This window comes from Panthera leo, chromosome F3 (genome assembly GCF_018350215.1).
Source record: "Panthera leo isolate Ple1 chromosome F3, P.leo_Ple1_pat1.1, whole genome shotgun sequence".
In the NCBI taxonomy this organism is placed as follows: domain Eukaryota; kingdom Metazoa; phylum Chordata; class Mammalia; order Carnivora; family Felidae; genus Panthera; species Panthera leo.
Window position 1 is genome coordinate 12,944,215 of NC_056696.1, and position 27,481 is coordinate 12,971,695.

A 27,481-nucleotide genomic window follows, 5' to 3' on the forward strand; every position below is an offset into this window, starting at 1 on the left:
CTTAATTACCAATAATCCTTTGAAAAAAATTCACCTTTTTTGGGGCCAAGCAGATGAGGCAGAAAACTCTTAACGGCTACTGGCTCTGCAAACACCAACTGATTAAGCAGAAGAGGCACCAACCGCGAGGCGATCAACTCCTCGGACAAGCAGCTGACTCTGTCCAGCAGGAATCTGAGGGGAAAGAAGAAAAGCCTGGGCAGCCGGTGGTGCCACTGTATCCACTTGCTCGTCCAGTGTAGACACACGCAGCCCTCCCCTACTTCAGTCAGAAGGAGGCACGGGGAAACGTGGCCAGAGGAGGTGAACGGTCGATGCAGGGGGCGCGAGACAAGGCCGCCAGCGCGCACACAAGGTCCCATCCACGCTATGAAGGATGCAGGATGTTAGATTATCTGAAGTTTCCATAGGAAACAAAATTCAGGCTTTTCTTACCAACTCCCTAAGGTCACACCCGTCAAAGCCCTCTGTCAAGAACACACAGGTAATGGGGGGGCGGGGAGGACAGTATCACGGCCCCTGCACAGCCACCATGTGCGGACGGTCCTGCTCCTGCTGCGCGGAGAGGCCGTCAACAGGGCTCCCCCGGGCTCCTTCCGTTCCCGCCACCTCTTCTGATGGCCACCCCCACGCAGCTGTCGCCCCAGCATCCCGGCCCCTTCCAGGACCCCCAGTGGGGCTGCCCTCCTCCGCGAGCCTGGTGCCCTGGCCCACGAACGTGCTCACGGCTCTTCTGCCCTTAAAAAAGTCCTTCCCGACTCCATCCCCTTCTTCGGCTACTCTCCGCCAGCCCTTCTCCAAACCTTCCCGCAGGTCTTCCCCAGTGTCCGCGCTCTGGCCTTCCGAGCGCATCTCCGCCCTCCACGGGCTCGCCACGCCCTCAAACAGCTCCTCAGACGGGGCGCTCTCCGGGAGCCTGACGGCGTCCCCTGCCCTTCCTGAGCTCTACTCTGCCGGGGACACCAGCCTTCCCGGCCTCCCCCGCACCTCCTCCGGCCATCAACGGCTCCGTCTCATTCCTCGGCCACCGTCTTAGAAGGCTGGGTGGGGGCCCCAGGGTCAGTTTGGGCCTGCCGTGCCCCCCATGCTACCGCTTTCTCCGGGAAACCGTCACCAACGGCAGGCCGGTGAACCCCAATACTCCTCTCCGGCTCAGAGGCTGCGCGCGTCTCGCCCGGGCTTCAGAGCCACCTGGTCAAAGGCCCACGCGCATCTCCGTCTAGAGTCCCACGGCCCCTTCACGCCGACGCCCTCGACACCCAGCTCCTCACATTCCCTGCGCGCGAGGGCCTCTCCTCGGGTATCCTCCGGCGCTCTTGGGGACGATCGCCGCGGCCTTGCCAGCGTTAGAAGCGGGGCTCATCTGTGTCGTCCTCCTCATACCATCGCCGCCTCACCTCGGGCCTCCCATCGAGGCCCACCACAGGCCACCGGCCGACCCGAGTGCCGTAAGAGATCACTCTGCGCCCTCCAAGGGCAACAGAGGGAGCCGCCTCCGAGGAGATCCGACCGCTTCACAGCCCGCGTGCACCGCTCACAGACAGCGGCAGTGCTCCTCACGGCCGCGTCCGAGGGTGCCCACCCCTCTCACCCACTGCGGTGTGGGAACGCGCGGACTCACCCGCCCGCCTGCCGCTCCGTACACGAGGCGCACACACGCGCCTCCGTGCGTTACTTCGCGTTGCCCTCTGCCCGCCATACCTCTTCTCTAACCACCTCCTCCCTCGGCCTCTGGGCCGTCGGGACGTCCCCCGCGAGCTCGGTCACCGCTTAAGCACTAACTAGCCATCCCAGGGCCCAGCAGAAAGCCCGACACGCAGGCAACGTTCGAAAAACTTTGCCCAAGAAAGTAAACGTCGGACTCATCTCTCCGGAGAGGAGTCATTACGCGGACTTAACCCAAATTACTGAATTTTAAGCCCTTAACTTTCTGGACTTACTTGAAGAATTCAGTTTTTTCCTCTTCACTCTTCAATGTTAAACTTTTCAAGAAATTCACAACTTCTAGAAAATCATTCCTAAATGCCAAAGAGAAAAAAAAAACATGCAGGATAGCAAATTAGAGAAGGTGTATTCAATACCGAAGCCATAACCACAGACCGGGCTGTAAAAATACTCAAGGAAACATTCTCCTCTGCCAGTTAGAAGACTCCATTATATAGGGGCGCCCGGATGGCTCAGTTGGTTAAGCATCGGATTCTTGATTTCTGCGCAGGGTCACAATCTTGTGGTTTTTGAGTTCGAGCCCTACGTCGGGCTCTGCGCTGGCAGCACAGCCTGCCTGGCATTCTCTCCCTTCCTCTCCTTCTCTCTCCCCCTCCCCGCTGCGCGCACGCTCTCTCTCTCCAAAAAAATAAACGAACGTTTAAAAAAAAAAAAAACCTCTTAAAAAAAAGAAGACTCTATTATAACTGAGTCGCTCAAGAGACAAATACTGCGAACGAGCCCATGGAGCATCCGGCGTCTTAAGAACAGCAAAGAGATGCGCGAAGAAGATTCAGGCTCCGGCACACACGGTGGGCACACCGACGCCCGCCACCTCGGCAGTGTTTTTGCAACCACGGTCACGGGAACCTGCACTGCCACACGATGTGGTGAGCGGAGCCGTCCTGGCAGAAATGGAAGCGATGCAGTGAAGCACTGCAAAACAGCTACTGAACCTCAAGTCCGCTCCGGTGAGAGCCGTGAAAGGGGCCGGGGAGACCGGCATGTCCGTGCCAGTCACGGGAGGCTCCCCATTTCTCCTGCCGGAAGCCGTGCAGTCATCTCCTCAGCCAGATGGGGGGGCGGGGGGGGGGGCTGTGGGCCCCCCGGGGGGAGGGCGGCTTGCATCGAGTCCGGCGGGAGGAGGCTGCCAGGCCGGGGGGCCGACGCTTCAGCACACGGCCCCACCGCATGGCCAGCCACCTGGGGCTCCCCATTTACACCTGCACCCCTTTCCCTCTGGCTTTAGTAGCAGAAGAAAAGCACAAATGTCACAACCGAAGCCTAATCGAGTTCGCGCAGCTGCCTCGGCAAGAGATGCCGGCCCGGGTCCTCCCGCTGGCTTCTCCTCACGGGCAACCATCAGATTTCACGAAGGGGGAGCTGGTGTGCGTTCTGGCTTTCTCTCCCGTCTCTGTTTAAAACACAATTCTTGGGGGGCACCTGGAGGGCTCAGTTGGTCAAGCGTCTGACTTTGGCTCTGGTCATGATCTCATGGTTCATGGGTTTGAGCCCTGCATCAGGGCTCTGTGCCGTGTGCGCGGAGCCCGCTTCGGATCCTCTGTCCCCCTCTCGCTGCCCCTCTCCCACTCGCGTGCTCTTTCTCTCTCAAAAATAAACAAACGTTTAAAAAAAAAAATACAAAAATACAATTCTTACTAAACAACTCTTTTATCAAACAGTGGAGAGAATCTATTTGCTATGAAGGATTCTTTGTAGAGACCTTGTATCAAGGTAAGTAAGATATTGCTATGAATCCTCTAAAAGGACACAGAAACACCTTGGTTAAGACTCCTGTAACGGGAAAGGTTTTGAACAGTTTCTTTGAAACCAGAGTGGCCAATAAAATCCTAGTAATTATAGTGAAACTACCCCTCTGCCCCATTTAATAACATGGACCCTAGTCCTATGGGAGAGGTAATTCACCCCCTCGGAGGAGAGCACCGGCTTTCCCTCCGCTCCGGTTTGTCTCGGGCTCTCCAACCGCTGACACGTAAGGATCCTTAGTTTCAAAAGGACATAACATCAATTTTGCTACTAAAAGTCATGAATGTGAAATTAACCCGTGCGGAATTTCTGCGGTCACGGAAATGAAGAAAAGGAGGACGCGTAACTCAAACTAACCTTGAAGAGAGGTCCAAAACCATCTCTGAATCCAGCGGCAGTATTAACCTTATATTGTGCCCCTCCCTCTAAATCGACTTCGGTGCGTTTCCATCACGCATTACCAAACAAAGACGACAATCTTCTTGCCTGAAGACAAAGGAGCTCCTTCCCCCTCCCCCAACAAGAAAACTTTTCAACAACAAACTCCTAGAACACAATGGCAGCAGAAAGGAGCGGCCGTGTTTATGAAGTTTCTCGATTACCTGACCAGTGCCACCCACTAGATGCAGCGTGGCTTCTAAGGGCTCTGGTTGTAACTTCCAGACCCAGGCCTTCACCACAGTTAAAGATTTCTAGAACTTCCTGTGGTAGGAACCCGAGAGGCAATCCACTCTCGCCCCCTATCCTCCCATGCGGATGTGACTTGACCTCTCCTATGCCAACAGAAGGGACCGTGTGACCCGGGGGCCCCGAAACCCCACCACGGGACGCGGCACCTGCGAGCGGCCGGGGAAGCCCGCCGGGTGCCCTCACCTGAAGAAGTCATGGGACAGTAAGGTGCGGAGCGGCGGCCGACATGTGGGGATGGGATTCAGCAGGGTTGAGTGCAAGGTCTGTTGGAAGCTGGAGAGAACGTCCGCTGAAACTGAAATCCAGAGGTACAGTTAGTTTCCAAGCCTTCTCCCTCCTTTCAGGACCTCTATAGCTGGAGACTGACGGGAGCAAAAACCAACCTGTAAAAAGCCCAAACAAACAAAGCCCTGGCTGTTGCTAAACAGCTTCCGGCTCACCTGAAGCCACACTCCTTGGCAGGTGTAGAAAATTCATCTGCCAACACATCCAGCCCCACCCCCACAGGCCTCACCTCTGTGTCCTTATCTCCCAGCGGCAAGTGTAACTCAGCTCGGGCCTAGAGGAAGTTTAAGAAGTGGCTGGTCGGAGGGCCTTATGGACCAGGGTTCCCCACCCACAGAACAAGAAAAGTTATCTGAATGACTATGTTTTCTATTCTCTCCAGGATGGTGCATAATTACCACCATTCTAGACACAGAGGAGTAGTGAGTTCATTCCCCACAGGGCATGCCTTAGGGCCTTAATGGGGTTTAATTCTCAAGTATTCAGGCTGAGACAATTTAGAGAGAGCAGCCGAAGGGTGCCTGTAACTTGAGGATGCTGCAGAAGCCTGGTAAAAGAAGTTGCGTTAGAAGTGCCCCAAGCGGGGCGCCTGGGTGGCGCAGTCGGTTAAGCGTCCAACTTCAGCCAGGTCACGATCTCGCGGTCTGTGAGTTCGAGCCCCGCGTCAGGCTCTGGGCTGATGGCTCGGAGCCTGGAGCCTGTTTCCGATTCTGTGTCTCCCTCTCTCTCTGCCCCTCCCCCGTTCATGCTCTGTCTCTCTCTGTCCCAAAAATAAATAAAAAACGTTGAAAAAAAAAAATTTAAAAAAAAAAAAAAAAAAAAAAGAAGTGCCCCAAGCTTCGGCAAAGTGCGAGCCAGGCCAGGAAGGGGCCTATCGAGGCATGTACCCCCCGCCCAGGCCCATTAACGGGCAGACAACCTAAGGCCTGGGGTGGCTGGACCGGAATGAAGCAGGCCACCAGGCGCACCATCAAAGAGCTCGAAAGAGAGAAGAAAACAATGTGTTCAGGAGCCTGGGCTCTTCGGGGCAACAAAAGAAAAGGTAATGAGTAAATTACATCAAGAAGAAAAAACTCAAAAGGACTTGGAAAGAATAAAGATAAGGAAACGTCCAGCTTGATTCAGATTAAATAAAAAGTGCCAAATCCTCCTCTCTTCTTCAGATCATTACATATAAATCGGTAGCAGCACTCATTTACTTGGCTGACTCAATAAGGAAGAGTCTTCAGACCACAAGTACCAATACCGATTGATAAGATTATAACACGTGATATAAACAGAGTCGAAAGTGGTTCCTACTTAAAGTTCTTTAAAACTCTGCAAAGAAATCAAAGCTTCTTTCCTCAGTGCTGTTAAGATCTGCCATACACAAGTTATCTGGTAAGCAACAGGTTCCTTACTATGGTCAAAGACTGTGGTCCTCTGAACCCACCCAGAACAGGCTGTGAATGACCTTCCTGCTTATTCTGTGGATGTAACAGTGCAACAACTCACCCTGTCCACTTAAGACTGTGAGCAAACTTTCCACCAATGTCCCAAATGAATAGGCATCCCGGGCATGTCCATGTGACTCTGGCAGAGTTGTGAATTCTGGAGACTAAAAGCAGTAAAGATCATTAAACCTAGAGAATCTGCCTTAGAAACCCGATCTAAATTTTCTCTGAAGCACTCTCTCCCATTTTTGCATTGATTATACTCAAAGCCAACTATAGAGTACCACACACTGGCTTACAGGCTCTTAAAACCATGAGGGAATGCAATTTATCAAAGATTTTAAAATATCAAACAAGGGCCAAAAGAGAAAAAGGGCCTAAATATGATATATGTCTGCGGCTTTCAAAAATATTTTTGACGGACGGCAACCCACGTTTTTAAAAATTTTATTATTATTATTATTATTGTTAGTGGTGGTAGTACACACACACACGCACACACACAAATACACATAATGGAAACAAAACTTTTATAAAACAATACTCAGACTTACTGATATTTTCCATTTTATTCCTCCTCCCCCCCCCCCCCCCAAATAACTGTCAGGACTTCTAACTTGATTTAAAACCCACAAGTCAGTCTGAAAAACACTAGTACATACACATAGTACTGATTTGGAACAACCTGATTTATTTCAAGTCTTAGGTCTATATTCAAGGTTATAGTTGGGTTGGTATTTCCTGTATGTCTCTGGGGATCGTGGTCTGTTTTACGGTAATTGTAAGAAAAAATTTAGAGGGAGCGACGGCCTTCGCGTGTCCTGGTAAATATAATCTTTCTTCACCGGCAGCTGGTGGTGAAGATAAGAAACAAAAACAGAATAGAAAGGTTCATCAACCTAGGGGAGAGATCTGTAGATGGACCTTTGTCAGACAAGATCATTAACGTCAATAATCACGCTTGCGTGCACGTTGGAGCCCTACCTCACGACCGGCGGGCAGACGAGTGGCTTGGGTGCAGCTCAGGGACGGCTAGGGCTGCTGCTTCCCCAGCTCTTAGGGCTTCCAACAGAACACCAAGACCGTGAAATGGGGATGAAGCACCAACCCTGTTCACACTGAGGTATTTAATGGTAACACAGGGGTCTGTACGACCCAAAAATGTACGCAGACTGTCCAGAAAAAGGCTCCCTGCTGTGGTGATAAGATTAATCTCAGACGCCGTCACGGCCAAAGGAATTATGAGGCATCTACAACTTAGCCAAGAAAGAGGGGGGCAGACGAAAGGTTCTTTTAAGTTTCATACAAAGAAGCCTTCGTTACAGCTGAAGCGTATCATCTTACCATCTCTTCAGGAGGGATAGATGCTGGGTCTCTTACTGACTGAATACTCCTCAGAAACTAGACAGAGAAATAAATTAGGGAAAATAATTCATACACAGGTTTGGTGAACCAATGTCTTACACCAAGTTACAGAAGCAACCAGCAATGCAAAAAGCAGCAATGAAGCCTTCTAACTGACGCACATGTTAAATACAAACTTAAAATCTTGCTACTTAAAAAATGTGAATACAGTACCTGGCACAGCACGAGGCTCAGTAGAAAACACCTGTAAGTGCCCTTTCCTCTCCCCTGCAGCTGGTTTAGGATGCCCTCTGCCGGTCAGAGGCATCTCTGCACCCGCTTTCCTTACACTGATAATTAGGAATACTTCTTTCACATCCTGCAGAGTTATTAACGAGTGAAAGCCTTTTCTAGCATAGAACAAATCTATCAATAATCTTCCTGCTGAATTAGGTCAATCTTAAGGCCTGCTGCCACATGAGATATAAAAGTTGAGGACCTTGTCAACTACGGAGATAACATCCACAGAACAAGTACATTCATTCACCGATTCAAAGATTAGTTTTCAAGTGCTTCTATGTCCCACACACCACTTAGGGCACTAGGAGCACAAAAGGAATACGATACAGTCCCTGCCGCCGGCCAGGTGCTCACAACCTAGAATGTAAACTGAGAACCGCAGTAACAGGTGCTGAGTGCCATATGGAAGCACAGAAGGAGAGACTGAGTTCGTTGGGCGGGGAGTACCCAGGGGAGGGCTTCACAAAGAGACTGAGCTAGAACACAGACTTCAGCTTCATCTCACATGCCACAGAGAGCCTGTGGGAAGAAAGCATCTCAGCGACAGAAAGGCACACACAGGAAGAAGCGGGTGAGAGGCACCGCCCACCCAAGAGCACAGCTGAGCTGCGTAGACCGGGGTGCGGGTGCGGGTGCGGCCGGAGAGGAGCTCGGTGACTGTAAGTGTAGGTCGAGCTGAAGGCAGGCTCGGGGAGAGCCTGTGAAGGGCCTTACACGCCATGGTAAAGAATTTGGAAGAGAAGTCAAGGAGTGAGTTACAAGCCATTATACTGAGATGTAAGGTGAATTCTGAGAAGAAAGGGACCACCTGGGGCAGAAATCGTCAGAGGAACACCTCTGTGGGGAGAAGGAGCGTCTGACCTCGGCGAGAGCCCATGAAGGTGCGCATTCAACATGGCCCCCCTGTGGAGGCCCCACGAGAGAACGGGGAACCGGACTGAGTCAGTATGCCAGTGAGCCAGCACTTTAGTAGGCTACCGTGATGGGACTGGGTTTGTTATTGTTGTTGTTGTTTTTAGAAAGAGCAAGTCTAGTGGCAACGTGCAAAACGATTAAAAACAAGAAACAGAACAGAAAGGTTCATCAACCTAGGAGGGCAACGTGTAGAACCTGGTCAGGCAAAACCATTAAGAGGTACCAGAAGCAGCAACAACACAGCCCACGAGGAGTTGAGATGTACGCGTCCTAACTCCGGCTGTCAGCGCACGATGGAGGACTTCGGACAACTTGGACGCCTGTTAACGAACATTTCCTGACTACCTAATGCGTGCCAGGCACTATCCCGGGTGGAGATGTAAAAATAAGCCAAAGAGACTCTCGCACCCTCAAGAAGCTCAAATACTGGGGAAGAAATCAGACACACAAAGGTAATTTCAATATTAAACATTAAGTGGTGTCATTAAGGACAGGGTATTACAGGAATAGAAGGGAGGAGCATTTCATTAAAAATCTGACCGAGCCATTTTACCCCTCGGTCTCGAGTTCCCGAGCTACCAATCGAGGAGACGAGAATAAAGGAAGCCTCTGAAAGAATAAACTCCTACAATTCTGTGAATCTGGCATCGACAACAAAGTCCAGTGTCCAAAGCTAGGATCACCCGAACACCGAAGGAGGGTCCCGAGGTAAGAACCGCCCACTAAAATGCTATCCGATTCCGGGTGCCACAGAGGGCCTGTCCCCTGGCTTACCTCGGGTGTGGCCTGAGGAACTTTGCAGACGGTCTCCATCCCCCCCAGCTTCCAGTGGCCGTCCTCACTCACAAACACAGACGACAGGCAGACGTTGTTGTGTGTCAGGTGTCCCTGGAGAAAAAGAAGAGGAAGAGGCTGCCGCTAGAATCTGTGAGGCAGAAGTTCTAAAGAACTAAAAACTGATCACTGAAAGAAGCTAAGGCAAGTCCGCCCACCTGTGGCATAATAAACGAAGCACAACTTTAAGGAGTGACAAACCGAACAAGCCTGCGTATGCATTACGAGGTCGGAGGGAAGGAAAAATGCGATGGACAGGCTTCTGTTCTCTCCCCTGCCCAGTGAGGCAGGTTAATGAAATAAAGGCATGACAGCAGGGCACAGATTCTGCACGTCCCCGCCTCCACGCCAGGCAGGAGGGGTGGTACGCACACAGGTACACGTCGTCATGGCCCGGAGCGTGTGCCTCCCTTTAAAGGTGAAGTTTATCTTTGCTCCCCTAGGCTGCTGTACTAACTCTCTCCTCTAAATTCTTTCTCACCTACATTCTAGCACAAACCCAGAAATCTTCCCCTGAAATCTTGTCAGGAGGCCTTAAAAATTTCTGCCGGAAGAAGAGGAAAATGGAATAACGGTAAGGCCCACTAGAAATATCTCACAGAGCACAGATGTGACAGAATACGGGACCAGAAAACATAGTACAGTCAAATAAGTAAGAAGGAAGAAGGCAATGAGAACAGAATTCAAGTACGTGTATGTTTTTTCCCCCAAACTGGAAATCATTTCAGTAGACAAGTGCGTTTTAAATATCCTACTTGCCAGAAAAGTGTGTACATATTTTGACATAAAACATTCCAAGATATATATATCCGTTTTAAAGGAAGGTTCAGAATAGTACAGATGGTATTTTTGCATTTGAGAAATAAAGGAGACTAGGCGTAGGGACATTTGCTTTATGCACACACGGAACATGTCCGGACGACCAGGCTCATCACCGTGGTCGCCCCTGGAAGGAGGTGGGGTCCAGGACTCACGGTGAGGGGCTTGCTCTTCCCTCTACGTGCTCCCACACTGTCCAGGCTTTTCACCACGTGCACACACTTTTTCCAACAAAGAAAATATACCTCCACATGAAGCCCTAACAATTCTTTAATGTTTGTTTGGTTTTTTTGTTTTTTGGGGTTTTTTTGAGACAGAGAGAGACAGAGCATGAGCAGGGGAGGGGCAGACAGAGAGCAAGACACAGAATCCGAAGCAGGCTCCAGGCTCCAGGCTCTGAGCTGTCAGCACAGAGCCCGACACGGGGCTCGAACTCATGGACTGCAAGATCAGGACCTGAGCTGAAGTCAGACACTTAACTGACTGAGCCACCCAGGCGCTCCTGCAATTCTTTATATGCATCTTAGACAAGCTTTTAAGAGATGATAAATCCAAAGTGATATTTGGAATCTGTCCCCCATTAATAGGCAAAGTGAAAAAAACCCAAAAACATACACTGAGATGAGTCATATGCAAACGTTTCTAACCTGTGACTGGTCATTTTAATCTTGGAGGACGACCAAAGGCTTTCTTACTTCAGAACGCAAATTCCACTAAGAAACAGCTCCGTAATACTGTCCAGAAACAGACCAGAAGTAAACAGAGGAACTACCCTTATCCCCGTGACAGTGAACCTGACCGCAGTGTTACCAGGCTGGCTCTCAGTGGCACCACCTACTCAAAAAGAAGGGAAAGTCTCTTCTGAAGAAATGGTCATTTCCTTCTTCAAAATCTAAAATGGAACAAAACTCCTGGAAATGCCCACAGCGGCATTAGCGTCGAGGCTTTCTCTCTGTCTTAAGAACAGTCATACAGCTGCAGCTATTTTTAGGGAAAGGCTTACCCCAAACTCGAGGGAGACCGTCGTCAAGGGAGTCAAGTACTAGGAAACACTGCGCAGGGTCAGAGGGCTGGCCGCCCGTCCACAAACCATCTGTCTGTGGCACCCCCGTGCCTTCCGACGTGCGGGTTTCCGTCAGGAAGCTTCTGAGTCAGAACGGTGCCTTAGGATTTTGACACGTCCCGTGACTGCCCCCGCCCCCCAACCCGGTCTACACCAGAGCCTGTGAGCACACTGCGTGAGGGCCGCTTACTCTGTCGTGAAGGAAGACGAGGGCCAGCAGTACGTCGTAGATGCCGGCACACACCTCCGCCGAAGACAGCACTTCCAGAGCCACTTCCAGAGGCTGCACTCGCTCGGTGACCAGATGGATCCCATCCGCCTCCACGGTGCACGATAAAAATCTCAGCAGGCAAGGGTGACGAAGGGTCTTCAGATGCTTTAAACACACAAACAGAAGGGGTGGTGAAGTTAACGACTCGAGACCAGACTGACGGCAGTCTCACGTAAGTCGGGGTGAAAGTCAGAAAACGTATCCTCGCAGTCAAGGTCCTGTCCAGCTCCCCTGCCCCCAAGACTCCAAACAAGGCGAAGGAACATCTGTGACCTGTTCTGACTTTACCAACATTTAAGTCACTCTACGGAGACCTGCAGCTCCCTTAGGGCAGTGTGAGCCCCCCAGGAGCCCAGGCCTCCCGAAGATCACTGCTATCGACTCTGAAGCAGGTGCCCAAAATAATGACCGGAGAACTCGACAGAGCACTCAGATTCCGGAGCAGAGTCAAAATGAGGAGAAGACACATTGTGGGGGTCCACGTCCTGGGTGAGGGATGGCACTTCTCGCAGCTGCGCACGACGGCGGGCCCCGCTCGCACAGCAGTGCAGCAAACGTGACTAGAACTCTGACAGAGACCCTGCCACCTTTCCGGCCAGAAGAATGACGGGAAGGAACCAAGGCAAGCCTGAGTCCGAGGCCATCCCAGAGGCGAAAGGAGTGGAGAAGGAGACGTTCGAGGTGTCTGTCCGCGCACAGGTCTCAGACCAAGTCCCGAACCGACGTGGACAAAGAGGGCCGACACCAGCGCAGCAGAGTTTTGAGAAACGACCTGGGGTTTGAGCACCACGCACAGCAAGAGCGGGTGGAGAGTAGCTGGAAAACTTGAAGCCTGAACCTGAGGGGACTGACGGCCTGCAGTCAAAACCTCAAATACCAGAAACACCAACAATCTCCGGAGGATTAAAACAGAACCAAGAGTCTATGCGACAGGACATTCAAAATGTTCAGTATGCAATCCAAAATGCTCTCACTTAACAACAACAAAAAAAGTGAAAAGACAATCAACAAATATCAACCCCAAAATACACCGGATATTAGAATTATCACAAAGAATTTAAAACAGTGTAACCATTATATTATAACCATTCTCCCCTAGAGGTAAAGGAAAACAGTTATGAAATAAATAGAAGTTCTCAGCAGGAAAGAACTGTTATTTAAAACAAGTGGAAGTTTCATTATTTTTTAAAAATAATTGTTTATTTTTGAGAGAGAAAGAGAGAACATGAGCAGGGGGAGGGGCAGAGAGAGAAGGGGACAGAGGATCCAAAGCAGGCTCTGGGCGGACAGCTGACGCAGTGCTCGAACTCACGAACCGTAAGATCATGACATGAGCCGGAATCGGACGCTTAACTGACTGAGCCACCCAGGTGCTCCAAAATAAGTAGAAATTTTAGAAAGGAGAAATAAAATATTAGAAACTAATTCAACGAGAGAGAAACAGAGCATGAACAGGGGAAGGGCAGAGAGAGAGGGAGACACAGAATCCGAAGCAGGCTCCAGGCTCTGAGCTGTCAGTACAGAGCTCGATGCGGGGCTCGAACTCATGAACCGCGAGATCATGACCTGAGCCGAAGTCGGACGCTTAACCGACTGAGCCACCCAGGCGCCCCAAATGTTCTTTTTTAAAATAATCATAGCCTCGGGAACCTATGTGACAATAACAAAAGGTCTAATGTATATAACTGGACTCCCCCACCCCCCCCCAAAAAAAACAATGGGGGCATAAAAATTGTAATGGCTGAGAACTTTCCAAATTCAGCCAAATACTAAAGTTTACAGATTTAAAAAGTTCAATGAACACCAAACAGGAAAAAGCAAAGAAAACCACGGCTGTACATGTTATCATCAAACTGGTGAAGATCAGATAAATAAAAAACCTCAGGAGGCAGCTAGAGGGAGAAGCCTGTGCAACCTGCAGGACACCGAGCAAGGCTTGTAAACCTGTCATCGCACGATGGGACGGGGGGCATGGAAGACGTCACTTGGGACAAAAACCCTCAATATAATGTTCGGTTTCATCTCATAAATGAGCACTCAGCATGGAACATTCCAAAATACCTTCTTGGAAGAATGCGAGCTCCCATAAGAGTCTGGAACACAGTGCTGGTTCAAGGTTTATATCAGTCATTTCAAACTAGCCTATTAGGTGAGACCACAGGAGAATCTTCTGAGGAAATGAATTTGCCCAGTTTCTTTTCTTTTCTTGTAATAATCTCAAACTTCGACAACTCTAGGAATAGCTCCAGTAGGATTTCTTGTTTGTTTTTAAGAAGAAAGCTGTTACCCTCCCTGAGTCACTCTAATAACAAATAATTAAGAAAACTCTTGGGGTGCCTGGGTGGCTCAGTGGGTTAAGTGTCAACTCTTTGTTTCAACTCATGATCTCACCGTTTGTGGGTTCGAGCCCCACATCAGGCTCTGAGCTGACAGTGCAAAGCCTGCTCGGGATTCTCTCTCTCTCTAAATAAATACATACATACTTAGAAAATTCTTTAATTCTTAAACTAATAGTTTAAATACGAACTATTAATTCGTACATATAGACGCAAATACAGCAAAGACCCAGATGAGCCAAGAGTCATGCTAGCAAGTTGGCTGAATGTCTGAGCTTAAGTGGACAGAACTGCTTGCAAGGGTCTTTTGAGCTATGGTTTCTGAGTAAAATTATGCAACCTCTTTCATATTTTTTTCATTTTAAGAATCATCTCAAGTAATCTGCAAACCCAGCATGGAACACTTTTGAGTTTTTACTTTTGCCTGTTCAGGAAAAATTATTCATTCAGCTTTTATTTCTTAAGACTCTAATTATTTTCCTTTGGTTGTACGTAAAAGAAGTTTTATGCTTCTAGTAGTCAGGGCAGACTAGTAAGTCAGAAGAAATATCACCGGGCTGAGTACTGGCATTAAATACAGAGTCAGTGAATTTCACCTAATTAATACATGAAATAATAAATTGCAATCTGCTTATTTTTTTAACCCTACATTCCCAGGAAAATTCTTAGTCCAAAGTGACTTGTGCGTTTAATAAAGGCAGAAAGGAATAACTCATAGCGTGATTCTGAACACGGCACTTAACTGGCCGAGAACGTCATGTGTCTCTCCCCTTCAGCACACACGATATTTTGCATAAATTATGCATACAGACTCACAGGGAAGTCAGCAATTACGAATCAAATAGAAACACTTCTTGACTCAAGATTCTGTTGCTGCAGAACAGAGGGGGCGACAAGATGCGACCGGGAGATGTTCTCAGGGAGCATCGACCAAAGAGAGCAACAGCTCTTGTGGTGGAGGGAGGCGACTTTGTGGAAGGAGTGCCGAAAGTACCTGCCCCTGAGTCACCACATCCCAGTTCTGCCCATTCTGCTCCAGGCGAATCCTCTCAGACAGAGGATTCCGAGCAAGGACTTTTATCGTTCAACACGAGCAGCACTGGATAACCTGTCAACATCTGTACTTATCCAGGCCCACACAGAGACGTTAGGTGTGAGAGTCAAGTCGTGAATATAAACTACGTCTACTTTTTAGGACGGGTTAGGACGCAGCTATCCAGAGAATTAATTCAAGCCTTAGCGGCTTAACTTTTCATTACTGTAAGTTCTATCTCTGGTTCGCTATTTCACTTTGGGAACTGCACAACATAGTAGTTACCAGCTCACGTCCACCTGCAAGTTTTTCGACAGGAAGCAAGCCATAGTTTCATTCTGTTAAAGAAATATAACAAAGTAACCAGGACGCCTAAAACGAGAGAGCAACAACTCTCAGGGAGAAATACTCTGGTTGCTTCTGCTGAGCTGCAAATCTGAGACAAAGACAGAAGCACGCTCTGTCTTTGAATGCCCACGAGCTAGAGGTTAGATGAGACACTAGGAATAAAACGCAGGAAGACGAAGGGCTAAAGAATCCTGTGTTGGAAAGCGTGTACCTGAGGTGCTAAGGGAGTATCCAGGTAGAGATATTCCACAGGCAAGTGGGAATGTGGACCTGGAGCTGAGACCAGAGGGCTCAGCAGTTACTTCGTCGGGGGCAGAAGGCCAGACATAAGCACCAGAAGAGAAAGGACGAGAACCTGAAGTCTGGAAATTGTTGGGGAGAGCCGAGGCTGGGAAGGAGCCTGCGCCATCTGGAGGTGGCCCAACACACCTGGGGGATGGGGGCACTTCTTAAGTTCTTCTGAATGGATGATGATCAGGAACCTTGGAAGAGAACCATGGAGGGCGGTTGATTTATTAGAATAAGGGTTGTAAACAGCACAGAAAAGGGCGAAGGGGGAGAGGAACAGAAAGAGCATATCAGTATATAAGGAAGAGCAGTAAAGCATTCCCCAAGGGGAAGGCAAGCGATCTTCTATTTCTTCCTCATGACCACACACTGTGCAGCCCCAAATATATTGACCAACCCTTCCAGAAAGGGGCCTGAGTCATGGAGAAGAGCACAGTGTCTCCCAAGGCAGGTGCACGGCGTCCACAAACGCACTCCTCGAGCTAACGTGGCTGCCTGGTTACGAATACACTCAGGGTCATTCACGAGCTTGTCCTCACCACGAGGTCCCACCTAAGCACTGGGATTAGAGCAAACTACGGGAACCACACTCTGACTTAGGAGTTATCATTCCTTACTATTCCTCAGAAATGAGTCCTAACCACCGGTGAGAAAATTATACTATTATGGCTAGTGGATTCAAGATAAAATGATAGGATCTGATGGACTTGAAGAACTTTTAGTATCGTTTTGTTCAACTTTCTTGGCACACATATCATAAAGAATAACATAGTGCTAAAAAACCTTGGGGCTCAGTTGGCTAAGCGTCCAACTTCGTCTCAGGTCATGATCTCACGAACCAGGAGATCAAGCCCCACATCAGGCTCTGTGCTGTCAGCACAGAGCCTGCTTCAATCGTCTGTCCCCACCCCACCCCCACCTCTCTGCTCCTCTCTGCTTGTGCTCTCTCTCAAAAATAAACAAAACAATGTTAAATAATCTCATGAACTTATTTAGAAAAAAAAGCTGAGAAAGATGATAAATCTCTAGTACTTCACTAATAACAGTCACCCTCATTTTTTTACTTAAAAAACGTGCTACCTTATGAGATGAAGATAATAGGAAGTATGTCAGATATTAACTGCAAGTAAGAATACGACAGTGAAGCAAGGCATCTTTTGCAAAATTACAATAAAAGAAGTTTTAACAGGGGCAGCTGGGTGGCTCAGGTGGCTGGGTGTCTGACTCTTGATTTCAGCTCAGGTCATGATCTCGCAGTTCGTGGGTTCAAGCCCTGCATCAGGCTCTGGGCGGTCAGTGTGGACCCTGTGTGGGATTCTCTCTCTCCCTCTTCTCTGCCCCTCCCCTGCTCATACACACTTGTGTTCTCTCAAAATAAAATGAATTAAAAATAAATAAATAAAGACGCTTAGGGTTGTTCTATTGAATTATATTCCAAGGTACAATCACGTTTTCTAATCAGAGGCTGGGGTCCCCCGACAGTGCACAAGCACCTGCTAATACACTGGTCCCCTTCCAGGATCAGCATCTGGAAGGTGTGAGCCAGGAGGACCCCCTCCCTGAAGAGGAAACTGAAGCCTCTAAAAGTGAATGAAGCGACTAAGGTCCCTCAGCAAGAACCAGAACCCGGGCCAACATTCTTTCTGGGACATCGCAATACTCCTGGAAAAGAAAAAACAGTACCTGCAGTTTCTAAACTACTTTATTTCTAGGTCCGTCATCAATACGCTAAAGGCGAGCACAGCATGTTGTATAGAGAAGGTGGATCAGTATGTTGTACGCCTGAAACTAACACTGTCAACAACTATACTCAAATTTAAAAACTGAAATGCAGAAACTAAAAAGCTAAAAATGAAAATTTAAAAGACATAAAATAAATATAAATAAACTTTACAAATTAAATCATATACTTACCAAAATGTCAACACTTACAGATTTTTGCTAAACTCGATTAAACTCTACCTTAATTTAGCCATGGAAAATTACCTTCCGAACTTCCTCACTAAAACAATATGATAAAAGCTCTCACCCTGCGTTTTCCGAAGCTTTTTGGTTCCAACATGTCCTGCAAGTTGGAGATTTTCCCACGAGGGAAGGACAACTACGTTCTTTTGTTGTTGTTGTTTAATGTTTATTTTTGAGAGAGAGAGAGAGAGAGAGAGAGAGAGAGAGAGAGAGAGAGAGAGAGAGAGATACAGAGCATGGGCATGGAAGGGGCAGAGAGAGAGAGGGAGGCACAGACTCCAGGCTCCGAGCTGTCAGCACAGAGCCGGACGTGGGGCTCGAACCCACGAACCGCGAGATCATGACCCGAGCCGAAGTCGAGAGTCTGACGCGTAACCGACTGAGCCCTCCTTCCTCCCCGCCCCCGGCGCCTCAGGACAACCACGAAGGTCATGAACAAAAACACGAGTCCTCAGGATCGCCCTCCTGTGACCCTCGTTAAGTTCCGCTTCGTATTTCTTAACAGGACTCGAGCCAGTGACCCCCCCCCCCCCCCCCCCCCCCCCACCAAACGCGAGCGCCGCCGCGCACGCGGTACCTTGGCGGCCTTGTTCACGCGGTCCTCGTGGTCTCTCCGGTACACGAAGACCGAGGCGCGCCGGCCATCCTGCAGCGCGGCGGGGTGCACGGCCAGGCCGGCCGGCAGGGTGAACGCGGGCTCCGTCAGCGCGTAGCTCTTCAGGGCGCTGCTCTCCGAGCCCATGCCTTCCGCCGGGAGGCCCGGCACAGCTGAGGAAGGAGGAAAACACCTGCACACATAAGCCTCCACCTGCGGGGGGGGGGGGGGGGGAGGGAGATCACTGCGTGCGGGGACCCCGCCGCTCCCACCCACCCACCCGGCCCTCCAGTCCCCATCGGCCAGGCCGCCCACAACAAGGACGCCAAATGCTGGCCAAGTGCTCCCCAAGTCACCGGCGGTGCCTGTCAAGGAACAACTGAGGCTCTAAGAGAAAACGCACCTACCAGGCCACGTGCAGTTACTGCCCCTCGCGACCCTCCCCCCCACACATGTGCGCGCACGCGCACACACTCACTCACGGAACGGTCACAGTGCCAGCTGATCAAAATCAGAATAAGATCACCCGCGCTCCCTAACCTGCTCGCATATCCTGCCTCACAGGAGCCTGTTGCAAAACGTCATTATTCACCAATGAGAAAACTGCTGTATGTCTATAATAACTTAAAATTAGAACAAGAACCAAACAAACTGGAGACTAGTTCTCTCAATGATGAAAAACGTGTTAACAAATGGAGAGTTCACGCGCCGGGCAACGGCCCGGGAGCACCAGGAAAAGAGTGGGATAGAGACAACTCTCTGAACGCGATGACAATAAACATAAGAAAGAGGGTGCCTGGGTGGCTCAGTCTTGGGACTCTTGATTTCCTGCTCAGGTAGTGATCTCCTGGTTTGTGGGTTAGAGTCAGGGTCAGCGCTGGTAGTGTAGGGCCTGCCTGGGATTCTCTCTCTCCCTCACTCTCTGCACCTTTCCTCTCTCTCAAAATAAATAAATAAACAAGAAGGAAGGAAGGAAGGAAGGAAGGAAGGAAGGAAGGAAAGAAAGAGAAAGGAAGGAAGGAAGAAGGAAAGAAAGAAAGAAAGAAAGAAAAGAAAGAGGAAGGAAGGAAGAAGGAAAGAAAGAAAAAGAAAAAGAAAGGAAGGAGGGAAGGAAAGGAAGGAAGGAAGGAAAGAAGGAAGGAAGAAGGAAGGAAGGAAAGAAAGAAAAAGAAAAAGGAAAGAAAGGAAGGAAGGAAGGAAGGAAGGAAGGAAGGAAGGAAGGAAGGGTGCGCTCCCACTGCTCTTCAAAGTCGGGCTAGGTAAAAAGGGGAAAGTGCAAAACTGTATCATCACAGATGCTAAAAAACCCACACAGACAGGAACACCTAGAAAACGCAGTGATAGAAAACAGATGAGTGGTTGCCTGGGTAGGAGCCCCGTTACAGGGACCAGGAGAGGGGAAAGGATTGCAAGGGGTGTAAGGAGACTTGTGGGGGAACAGATTTATTCACTAACTTGATTATGGTTAAAGGTGATAACAAATACCAAAACTTTTAATTGTAGGGTTTAAATATGTTCAGTTTATTGTACATCAATTATACCTCAATAAAGTTGTATCTGTGTATGTGTCTATATACATACAGATACACACAGACATAGAAAGGCCTGAAAAAATGCTCAAGTATTAACAGAGGTTTGCTGTGTTGGATCACGAGGAAGTCACAGACAGACATGCACCTGCATTTCCAAACCTTCTACACTAAGCACACACCTTTCTTTACAACGGGGGTACAACCTTCCAAGGCTACAACAGGCATTGCAAAGTGGCCCCACAGTATTGGGGGAGGAGCAGAGGGCCCTGCGTGCGACAGGCACCTGCTGACAAGGCCTGCACTCTGCAGGGAGCGGCCGTCACAATGTCCCAGCCAGGCCTGCCAGATCAGGTCATTTATCATAAGGATCCAAGAGCCTGAATATTTATGTGGAAATCTCCGCATTTTTCAGTGCTGGCTCGAATGTGTTTAAACCTGTACGGGCCAAATAACACACGTTTGAAAAATCTGTGGCAGTCAGTCTGCAGTTCTGGCTTTACCATAATATAAAAAATAAAACATAAAAAGAGTTCTTACTAACTCTGGTGGACGTGGTAAGAAGTTGCCAGTTCTAAATAACATGGCCAAAAATTCTACCGAGACCTTTAAAAATTTCAGTTTAAAAATTGCACCCTTTGAACAAACACACACCCAACAATCATTATACATAGACCCTCTACTTAGATTTTTCTGTTCCACTTTGGAGAAGTTCCACACAACACTTTCTGTGTTACCAAAGTATGAGGGGCTGCTGAAGACACATGCCTAAAACAGAGAATTCCAAGTGCTTACAGACCCACACACATCGTTATATAAAGAACACAACATGGACAAAGCTAAAACTATCTAAAATTGAAACTGTTCAAAAATCCAAGAATACTTCTGAGGATAAGAACGAAGTCGTCTTCGTAACAAATCCACTGGGCTCCTCCCTATTCTGCAGTTGACCTCAACAGCAGGGGGATAAACAGTATTAAAAATGCCAAGTATCCAAACTATGTGTAACGCTCACCTTTCTACCGGGACTACAAATACAGTGTCTACGCGGGCTCACGGAGAAAAGCAGCTCCCGTTAACTCCCCTGTTCTGGAGACGGCATGGTACCTGTGACAACACCCCCGCTGAACAGCGAAGGTCACGTTCAGCAGTTGGAGGTTGCCCCTCTCCTCTAGGACACAGTTAATGGGTCAGGTGCCTACCCTGGGCCAAAGGGCAGTCAACTCACACATTAGCCATCTCTAGGACCCACGGCCAGGTCTTTATCTGCCTCGGGAATCTGAACGCGCAAGACATATTTCTATTTGCAGAAGGTAAAAGGATGCCATGAGGTGGAGTCAGGGCCACGGCCGGCCAAAGCCACGAAGAAGCAGAAACTTGGCAAGCACAGAGGAAGGCAGCTGGCAGAAGGAAGAGCAAACACTGGGAGTAGCTTCGTCAGATCTGCAGGGGCGCACTACTACCCTCCATCTCGAGGCTTCCAGAAGCCCAGCTGGAAATGCACTTCCTCACCGCCAATGGACAGCCTTACAACCAGGGCTGGCATGAGGGGACAGCTTGGGTGGTCCATGTTCTTTGACCCCAGCTGCCATTTCATCAGCAGAAAATGCCTACTTCTCTAGCACCCCTCTGTGAGAACGGAGGCATTAGTCAGAGAAGTGTTACTTTGAAGAGTGTGTAACAGAGGCCAGTCTAACTTCCTTCTCTCTTAGCCGCAAAATACAGCTTTTCAAAACCAACACGGGGAACTGCAAGAAAATGAAAATCCTCTTGGGAGGAAAGCACGGTGTTCGTGTAGTTTTAGCATTCGTCCTCAAAGGAGATAAGACGGCCACCAGGATGCAGGGGCGGTGCTCTGGCTGACTGGATGGCACTCGGCAGAGGCACAGCAAGGGACATATAGTTTACTCGGTCATTTCTCAATAGCAGACTACGTCGTTGCCAGAACACTGGGCCCAACAACACCTAGAGTTAGGAAAGCTTTAAGCGGTTAAAACCAGTAGTTTTTCTTAGCAGTGGATATATTGGGTCTAAGACCCCAAGAAATACAACTTAAAAAAAAGAAAGGGGGGGCGCCTGAGGGGCTCAGTCGGTTAAACTTCTGACTCCTGGTTTCAGCTCAGGTCATGGATCTCATGGTTTGTGGGACCGAGGCCGTGTCAGGGTCTACGCCGACAGCACGGGGCCTGCTTGGGATTCTCTCTCCCTCTCTCTGCCCCTCTGCTGCTCGCACTCGCACTCTCTCTCTCTCTCTCTCTCTCTCTGAAAATCGACAAACATTAAAAACAAGAAAAGAGAAAGAAAAGAAAAAAGGCAAGACGAGACTCCCTTTCTGGGGACAAAGGCTGCCATTTTACTGTTTTGAAAGCGTGATTAACGTGGACAGAAGTCTTCCCACGTCAGGACTGCAATGCTCACAGAAGAGTAGGATTACAGCCTAAGTGCAGGGCAAACTTCATCAGGTGGCAACAAAAAGATGTCCTGTTGTCTGCTTTGAAGTCAAGAAGTCACGAGAAAAAAAAAGTTACAAGAAGACAGAAAAGGAGAGCGTGGATATTCTGCAGAATTTACCATCCCCTCTCTCTCTATAATTATGATGTTGGGTCGGCAAGCTCTGCTCTTTAAACATGGGTTCACCTACCTTCCTCCACCCTTTGGCTTCCTTGGGCAGCCCATCACATTTCTGGGCCACCTGTGGACTATGCAAGCGCTTGTCTAGGTCACCCGGCAACTCCTACTAAGAAATCGATGTCATCTGGGGAACTCTCTCTCCCTCTGTTCTTCCACAGCAATTAATCGAGATGATCTTGGTTCTAGCTCTCTTAGCTTGGAGGTTCCAAAGATAAAGGCTTGCACCGTGAGTTCTAAGGACGCCCTATACTCATCGATACTTTGGTATCTGGTGCTAACATTACTCGGGCCCTTTGCTGTGATCTGTTTCAAGTACACGTCCCCCTGTAATGAACTCAGTCCAGCATTGCTAGCTGACCAGCAATACGTAAAGACGCCTTTACGGACCAAAACAAGTAAGTATGATTTCAGCTAGGATTTGAAATGTCACGTGGGTACGCACACAGGTCCTTAAAAACAGCAGTAACGGTGATTCCAGAATTCAGGACCCGACTCAGTATTCACATGGTTTCCTAAACACGCTCTTCCGAGAAATGTTTCATCTTTATTCTTTAAAAAAAAAAAAAAAAAAGGCACGAGGCAAGGACACAGCCGGCTGGGCCTCCGGGGGCCCGGCACTCGTCTTGGAGCAGGAACGCAGGCGGTTTCCCGGCGCGGGCGCGACCCCCGGCTCCCTCCGGCGGCACCGCGCACACTCGCCCGACCCGCGGCGGGGATGGCTGCCCGGGGGCCAGCGGGGTCCCACCGCGACCCGGCTCGGGGTGGGCGGGGACGGCGCTCCCGCTCGCCGGCCCCTCACCTTCCACACCTGCCCGCGAGGCCCGGCTCCGCGGCTTCTTTCGCTGGCTCCGGCCGCCAGCAACGCGCCGGGCGGGGGTCGCCCCCGAAGCCCAGAGGCGAAGGGCGCCCCGCACCAAGCAGGGGGAGGCTGCGCGGAGGCGGAGGGCACAGCTCAACCGGCAGCGGCGCCGCGCCGAGCGCGGACCCGCGAGCGGGGCGCGCGCCCACCGTCTCCGCGCCCGGCCCGGCCCCTCCCCCGCGGCCCGGTCCCGCACGGACGGAGGACGCGGCGCAGGGCTCCCTGTTACCTGCGGGAGGCCGGCGGGGGAGGCGGCCGAGGGTCTTGGCTCCGGTCCCCTCTTCGCCCCCTGTTGACACCAGCCACCCTCGCCTACCCTGTGAGGCTGTGGCCACTACACCCACAAATCTTCGGGGGGTATGCTCCCTCCGACACCATAGAGACGGGTCCGGAAACCGGACAGAACGCCAGCCTTCAGCCCTCCGACGCCACCACTGAGGCGAACGAACCCGGAACCGAGAGAGAGAGAGAGAGGCGGCACAGGTGACGCTCAGGCCGGCGCCATCTTGAGTGTGGGCGCCGGTGCCGGTCGGCACTTCGCGCCCTGCTCCCAGCGGCCTGGCTGGTTTGTGAAGATGTCTCCTCTCTTGGCGTTTGAGTCGAACTCGCGAGTTTGTCTTGATATTAAGTTTTAGGCTTTTAGCCGCGCGGTTTTAATTTGACACCCGCCCGAATCCAAAATGGCCGCCGTCGCCTCCAACAAATAGTAAAGGGGCTGGTCGCAGAAAAGAAGTATGGAAATTGGCCTGGACTTTTAGGAGAGTGACGTCACTCACCCCCGCAGCCGCGATTGGTTGCGCCGCGTGGGCTGAAGTCGTGCGGAACTGCGGCTGAAGCTGGCGGAGGTGATGGTGGTTCAAGCTTAAACCTTTGAGTCGGGAAGTTTGAAGTTACGCTTAATTCAGCGTACATTGGGCTTAATCATGTTAATGGTACCTGTTAATGGTTTCTACTTAATAGGATTCTGTGTGTGTTTCCCTGTTCTCATCTGTATGATCGCAGTAGTGGCAGCCATCACTACTGCTTAATACAACCTCACAGTTGACAGCTGACCTCAATAATTTGATCATCCAAAACTTGTAGTTTCTTTCTGGGAGCTGAAAGTTTCTGGTCGCTGAAAAGGTTTAAGATGGATAAGGACACCACAATTTCCTCCTGAGGTTAAAAGAAAGCAACTAGGCCTAATTTTGCTCCATATTCAGAAATGTATTAAACGCATGTTTATTGGGAGGTAGGCACATACAGTATTTAATCTGCCGGATAAGCTTGACAAAGGCTGAGCTGTCTATTCTGGGTCAGCACTGGCCTATAGAAACTGAATTCAAGCCACATATTAACTTCGCTAGAAGCCACCTTAAAAACATTTCATCTTTTTAAAACTTTTTAATCTTTAAAGAGTTAAGTCTTTAAAACTTTTAAATCTTTTACTAAAGAAAAAAAGATGAGGTGAAGTTAATTTTAATATATTTAAACACAGTATATCCGGAAGATTGTCATTTAAATATGCATTCAATAGTAAAAAAAAAAAAAATACTGTGTTACTGACATTTTTTGTGCTGTCTTCAAAATCTGCTATGTATATTTTACAATTTGGACTAACCATATTTTAATGCTCAGTAGTCACCTGTGGGTAGTGACCATCATTTTGGAGAATACAGCCCGAGGCCGTGTGACCACCACCTTGCACTAGAAAGTTGAGAGGCAGAAATGGGTTCACCTACCTCCCTCCACCCTTTGGCTTCCTTGGGCAGCACATCACATTTCCGGGCCACCTGTGGATGATGCCACATAGTCACCATCTGGCAACCAGAGATCTTACAGACCAGTGGTAGAGCCAGCACCATTAGGGATGCAGCCTCCAATGGAATCTCCGAAGGCTGAGGACACCTTGAATTTTTAGACCCTGTTCATTCAGATGTGGAGAGCATTTTCTAAAATATTTTAAACAATTCACCCAGCTTGAATTCTTTTGGGAGCCCATTTCTACTAGTCATCATGATAATTAATAAGTTGTTACTTTTGCCAATAAATACTCACTTCTGACACTCATCATGATAATTAGCAAAGCATCCAGTGCCATCAGCGATCCAGTTGGCTAAAGTGTTTGTAGCTCCATCTCTGGAATGTAGCCTTTCTGGAATGATTCCAGCTAGCAACCTCTGGAGTGTAGATTCCTGATTACTAGAGTGCTGCGTCTAGGGCATAGCTTCAACCAATTAACCCACGCAGAATATTCCACTGTCAATGCGGAAATAATTTAAATCGCCAACAGACATCATGACACCCATGCTTTAAGGAATATTGGCATCGCTTTGGAAACTGTGAACACTATACAAATGTTGCAAAATTTAAACTTCATGTTGTTACACACTAATATTTATTCCACAAATATTTAACATATACCTTTTCTGTGTCATGTACTATGCTGACCACTAAGAAGGAAGAAGACACAATCATTGCAAAAACGTGGGTTCAAGGGGCCCAAATAAAACGTTTTTTTGTTTTTTTTTTCCTTTTTAAGTGATTGAGGATGTGTGAGTAGCTTAATGCTAGAAAAGTTATCTTAGTTTTGGGAAGTTCCCTGCCCCGGCTTCAGTATGTAAGTTTCAAGCTACTGTTGTGTGAGGCTAGATAGGAACTAAATGACTCTACACTTCCCTGATTCCTCTAAGGCTTTCCTGACATTTGCTCCTTGTTTACTTAGTACAGCAAATACTTTTTTTCTAATGTTTATTTATTTTTGAGAGAGAGAGAGAGAGAACGCACAAGTGGGGTAGAGGCAGAGAGAGAGAGAGAGAGAGAGAGAATCTGAAGCAGGTTCCAAGACGCAGGGCTTGAACCCACAAACCATGAGATCATGACCTGAGCCGAAGTTGTATGCTCAACTTACTGAGCCACCCAGGCTCCCCCAGCAAATACTTTATAAATGCTCATGGTGTATCAACCTCTGCTGTAAAGACTGAGGAAACATCGGCAAACGAAACAAGATTAATTCCCTGTTCTCACAGGCCTCAAATTTTAGGGGTTTGACGGATGAGGGGAGAAATAGACACTAAGTGTATAAATGAACAAAGGTTAGTTTCCACAATGGTAAGTTCTATTAAAAAACAAAACAAGGTGTTGAGGAGGAGGAATTCTACTCTGCTCTTCAAGATTCTTCCAGCTCTACTAAGGATTAAATTGACATGAAACAGATGAACAGGAAAAAATCAAACAAAAGTTTAATAACATGAGTACTTCCTATACACATGGGAAAGACCCAGGAAAACTAAGTAACTCACCAAAATGGCCAAAGCCATCACCTTAAATCCCATCTCCAGCTAAAGACAGAAGGGTTTGTGGTGGGGGAGACATTTCTGGAAGGTTACCAGGAAAAGTCCAGTAAACAAGGATAAGGGTGGTAGGTAGATTTAAATCCATTTCTTCTCCATTGATAAAAGTTTCTAGAGATTTAGGGTCATCCCTCTTTTATGAATGGAGATTTCCCTTCTACATGTAAATATCTCTTACAAAAGGGTAATTTCTTTTTTTTTTTTAATTAAGTTTATTTTTGAGAGAGGGAGAGAGAATATGCAAGTGAGGGAGGGGTGGAGAGAGAGAGAGAATCCCAAGCAGGCTCTGCACTGTTAACATCAGAGTCCAATGTGGGGCTGGAACCCATGAACTGTGAGATCATGACCTGAGCCAAAATCAAGAGTCAGATGCTTAAACGACTGAGCCACCCAGGTGCCCGCCCCCCTCCCCCTTTTTTTAAAGAATAGTTTTCCAGCCCCACCCTCCTTCCTATAAAAAAAAAAACAACCTTCCCTTTATACAGCTTTTCAGAGCTCCCCTCTGCTTGCTAGATAGTATTCTGCCCCATTCTGGAATCGTTTAAGGAAGCCGGCTAGATCTCCAAATTTATTCGGTCGAATTTTGTTCTTAACAGAATGAATGGAAATATAGAAGGATATCTACTAGTCTGTTAATGGTCCCTGTATAGGGTTAGAGAGGGGATTACTTCTTTTGCAATATGTATCTGCATATTGCTTTGTGTGTTACAGTGAGCATATGTTACTTCTATAATTTTGAATTTAATAAAGGACTGAGGAGCTGAAATGTAGACTTAGATTGGAAGCTCTTGCGGTCTTACATCTATAAAACTGGCCTCGTGATTCTTCATTATGTGGTAACAATGTTGCAGGGGGGGCATGCAATAGTAGCTGAGAAGCATTTGATAGGAAAGACGGAAGGATACAGCACGTGCACATTTCCTGATAAGGTACAGATGGCAATTGAGTTAATGTCACACACTTAAGCCGAGAAATAGTGATGCATGATTCTCTGCGATTTTCTCAGTTGTCTTCAAAGCTGCACTTCTAGCTCAGAATAAGTTAAACATTATTTGCTCGATTTCCTTAAGAAAAAAAAAAAAGTCCCTCTTCTTGCCACTCCCCCGAGTCTTCCTGAGTGACTCCTGCTACCTCCCGAGT

At 48.6% G+C, this 27,481-nt stretch overlaps 1 protein-coding gene across 10 annotated transcripts in view; it reads right to left on the reverse strand.

The window, feature by feature from the left end:
* The window catches only part of SCYL3 (SCY1 like pseudokinase 3), a 42,514-nt gene extending 17,767 nt beyond the window's left edge, over positions 1–24,747 (reverse strand). Inside the window, exons 1-9 of one of the 10 annotated variants that reach the window (XM_042926397.1) lie at positions 24,731–24,747; positions 17,973–18,163; positions 11,345–11,530; positions 9,213–9,326; positions 7,224–7,280; positions 5,941–6,043; positions 4,345–4,456; positions 1,941–2,018; positions 35–174 (exon numbers count right to left, since the gene is read on the reverse strand). In XM_042926397.1, the coding sequence (XP_042782331.1) occupies positions 35–174; positions 1,941–2,018; positions 4,345–4,456; positions 5,941–6,043; positions 7,224–7,280; positions 9,213–9,326; positions 11,345–11,530; positions 17,973–18,137 (955 nt within the window). In that variant the 5' untranslated portion in view covers positions 18,138–18,163; positions 24,731–24,747. The other 9 variants (XM_042926392.1, XM_042926393.1, XM_042926390.1 and 6 more) reach the window with 9 other exon arrangements.
* Positions 24,748–27,481: the final 2,734 nt, after the last annotated feature.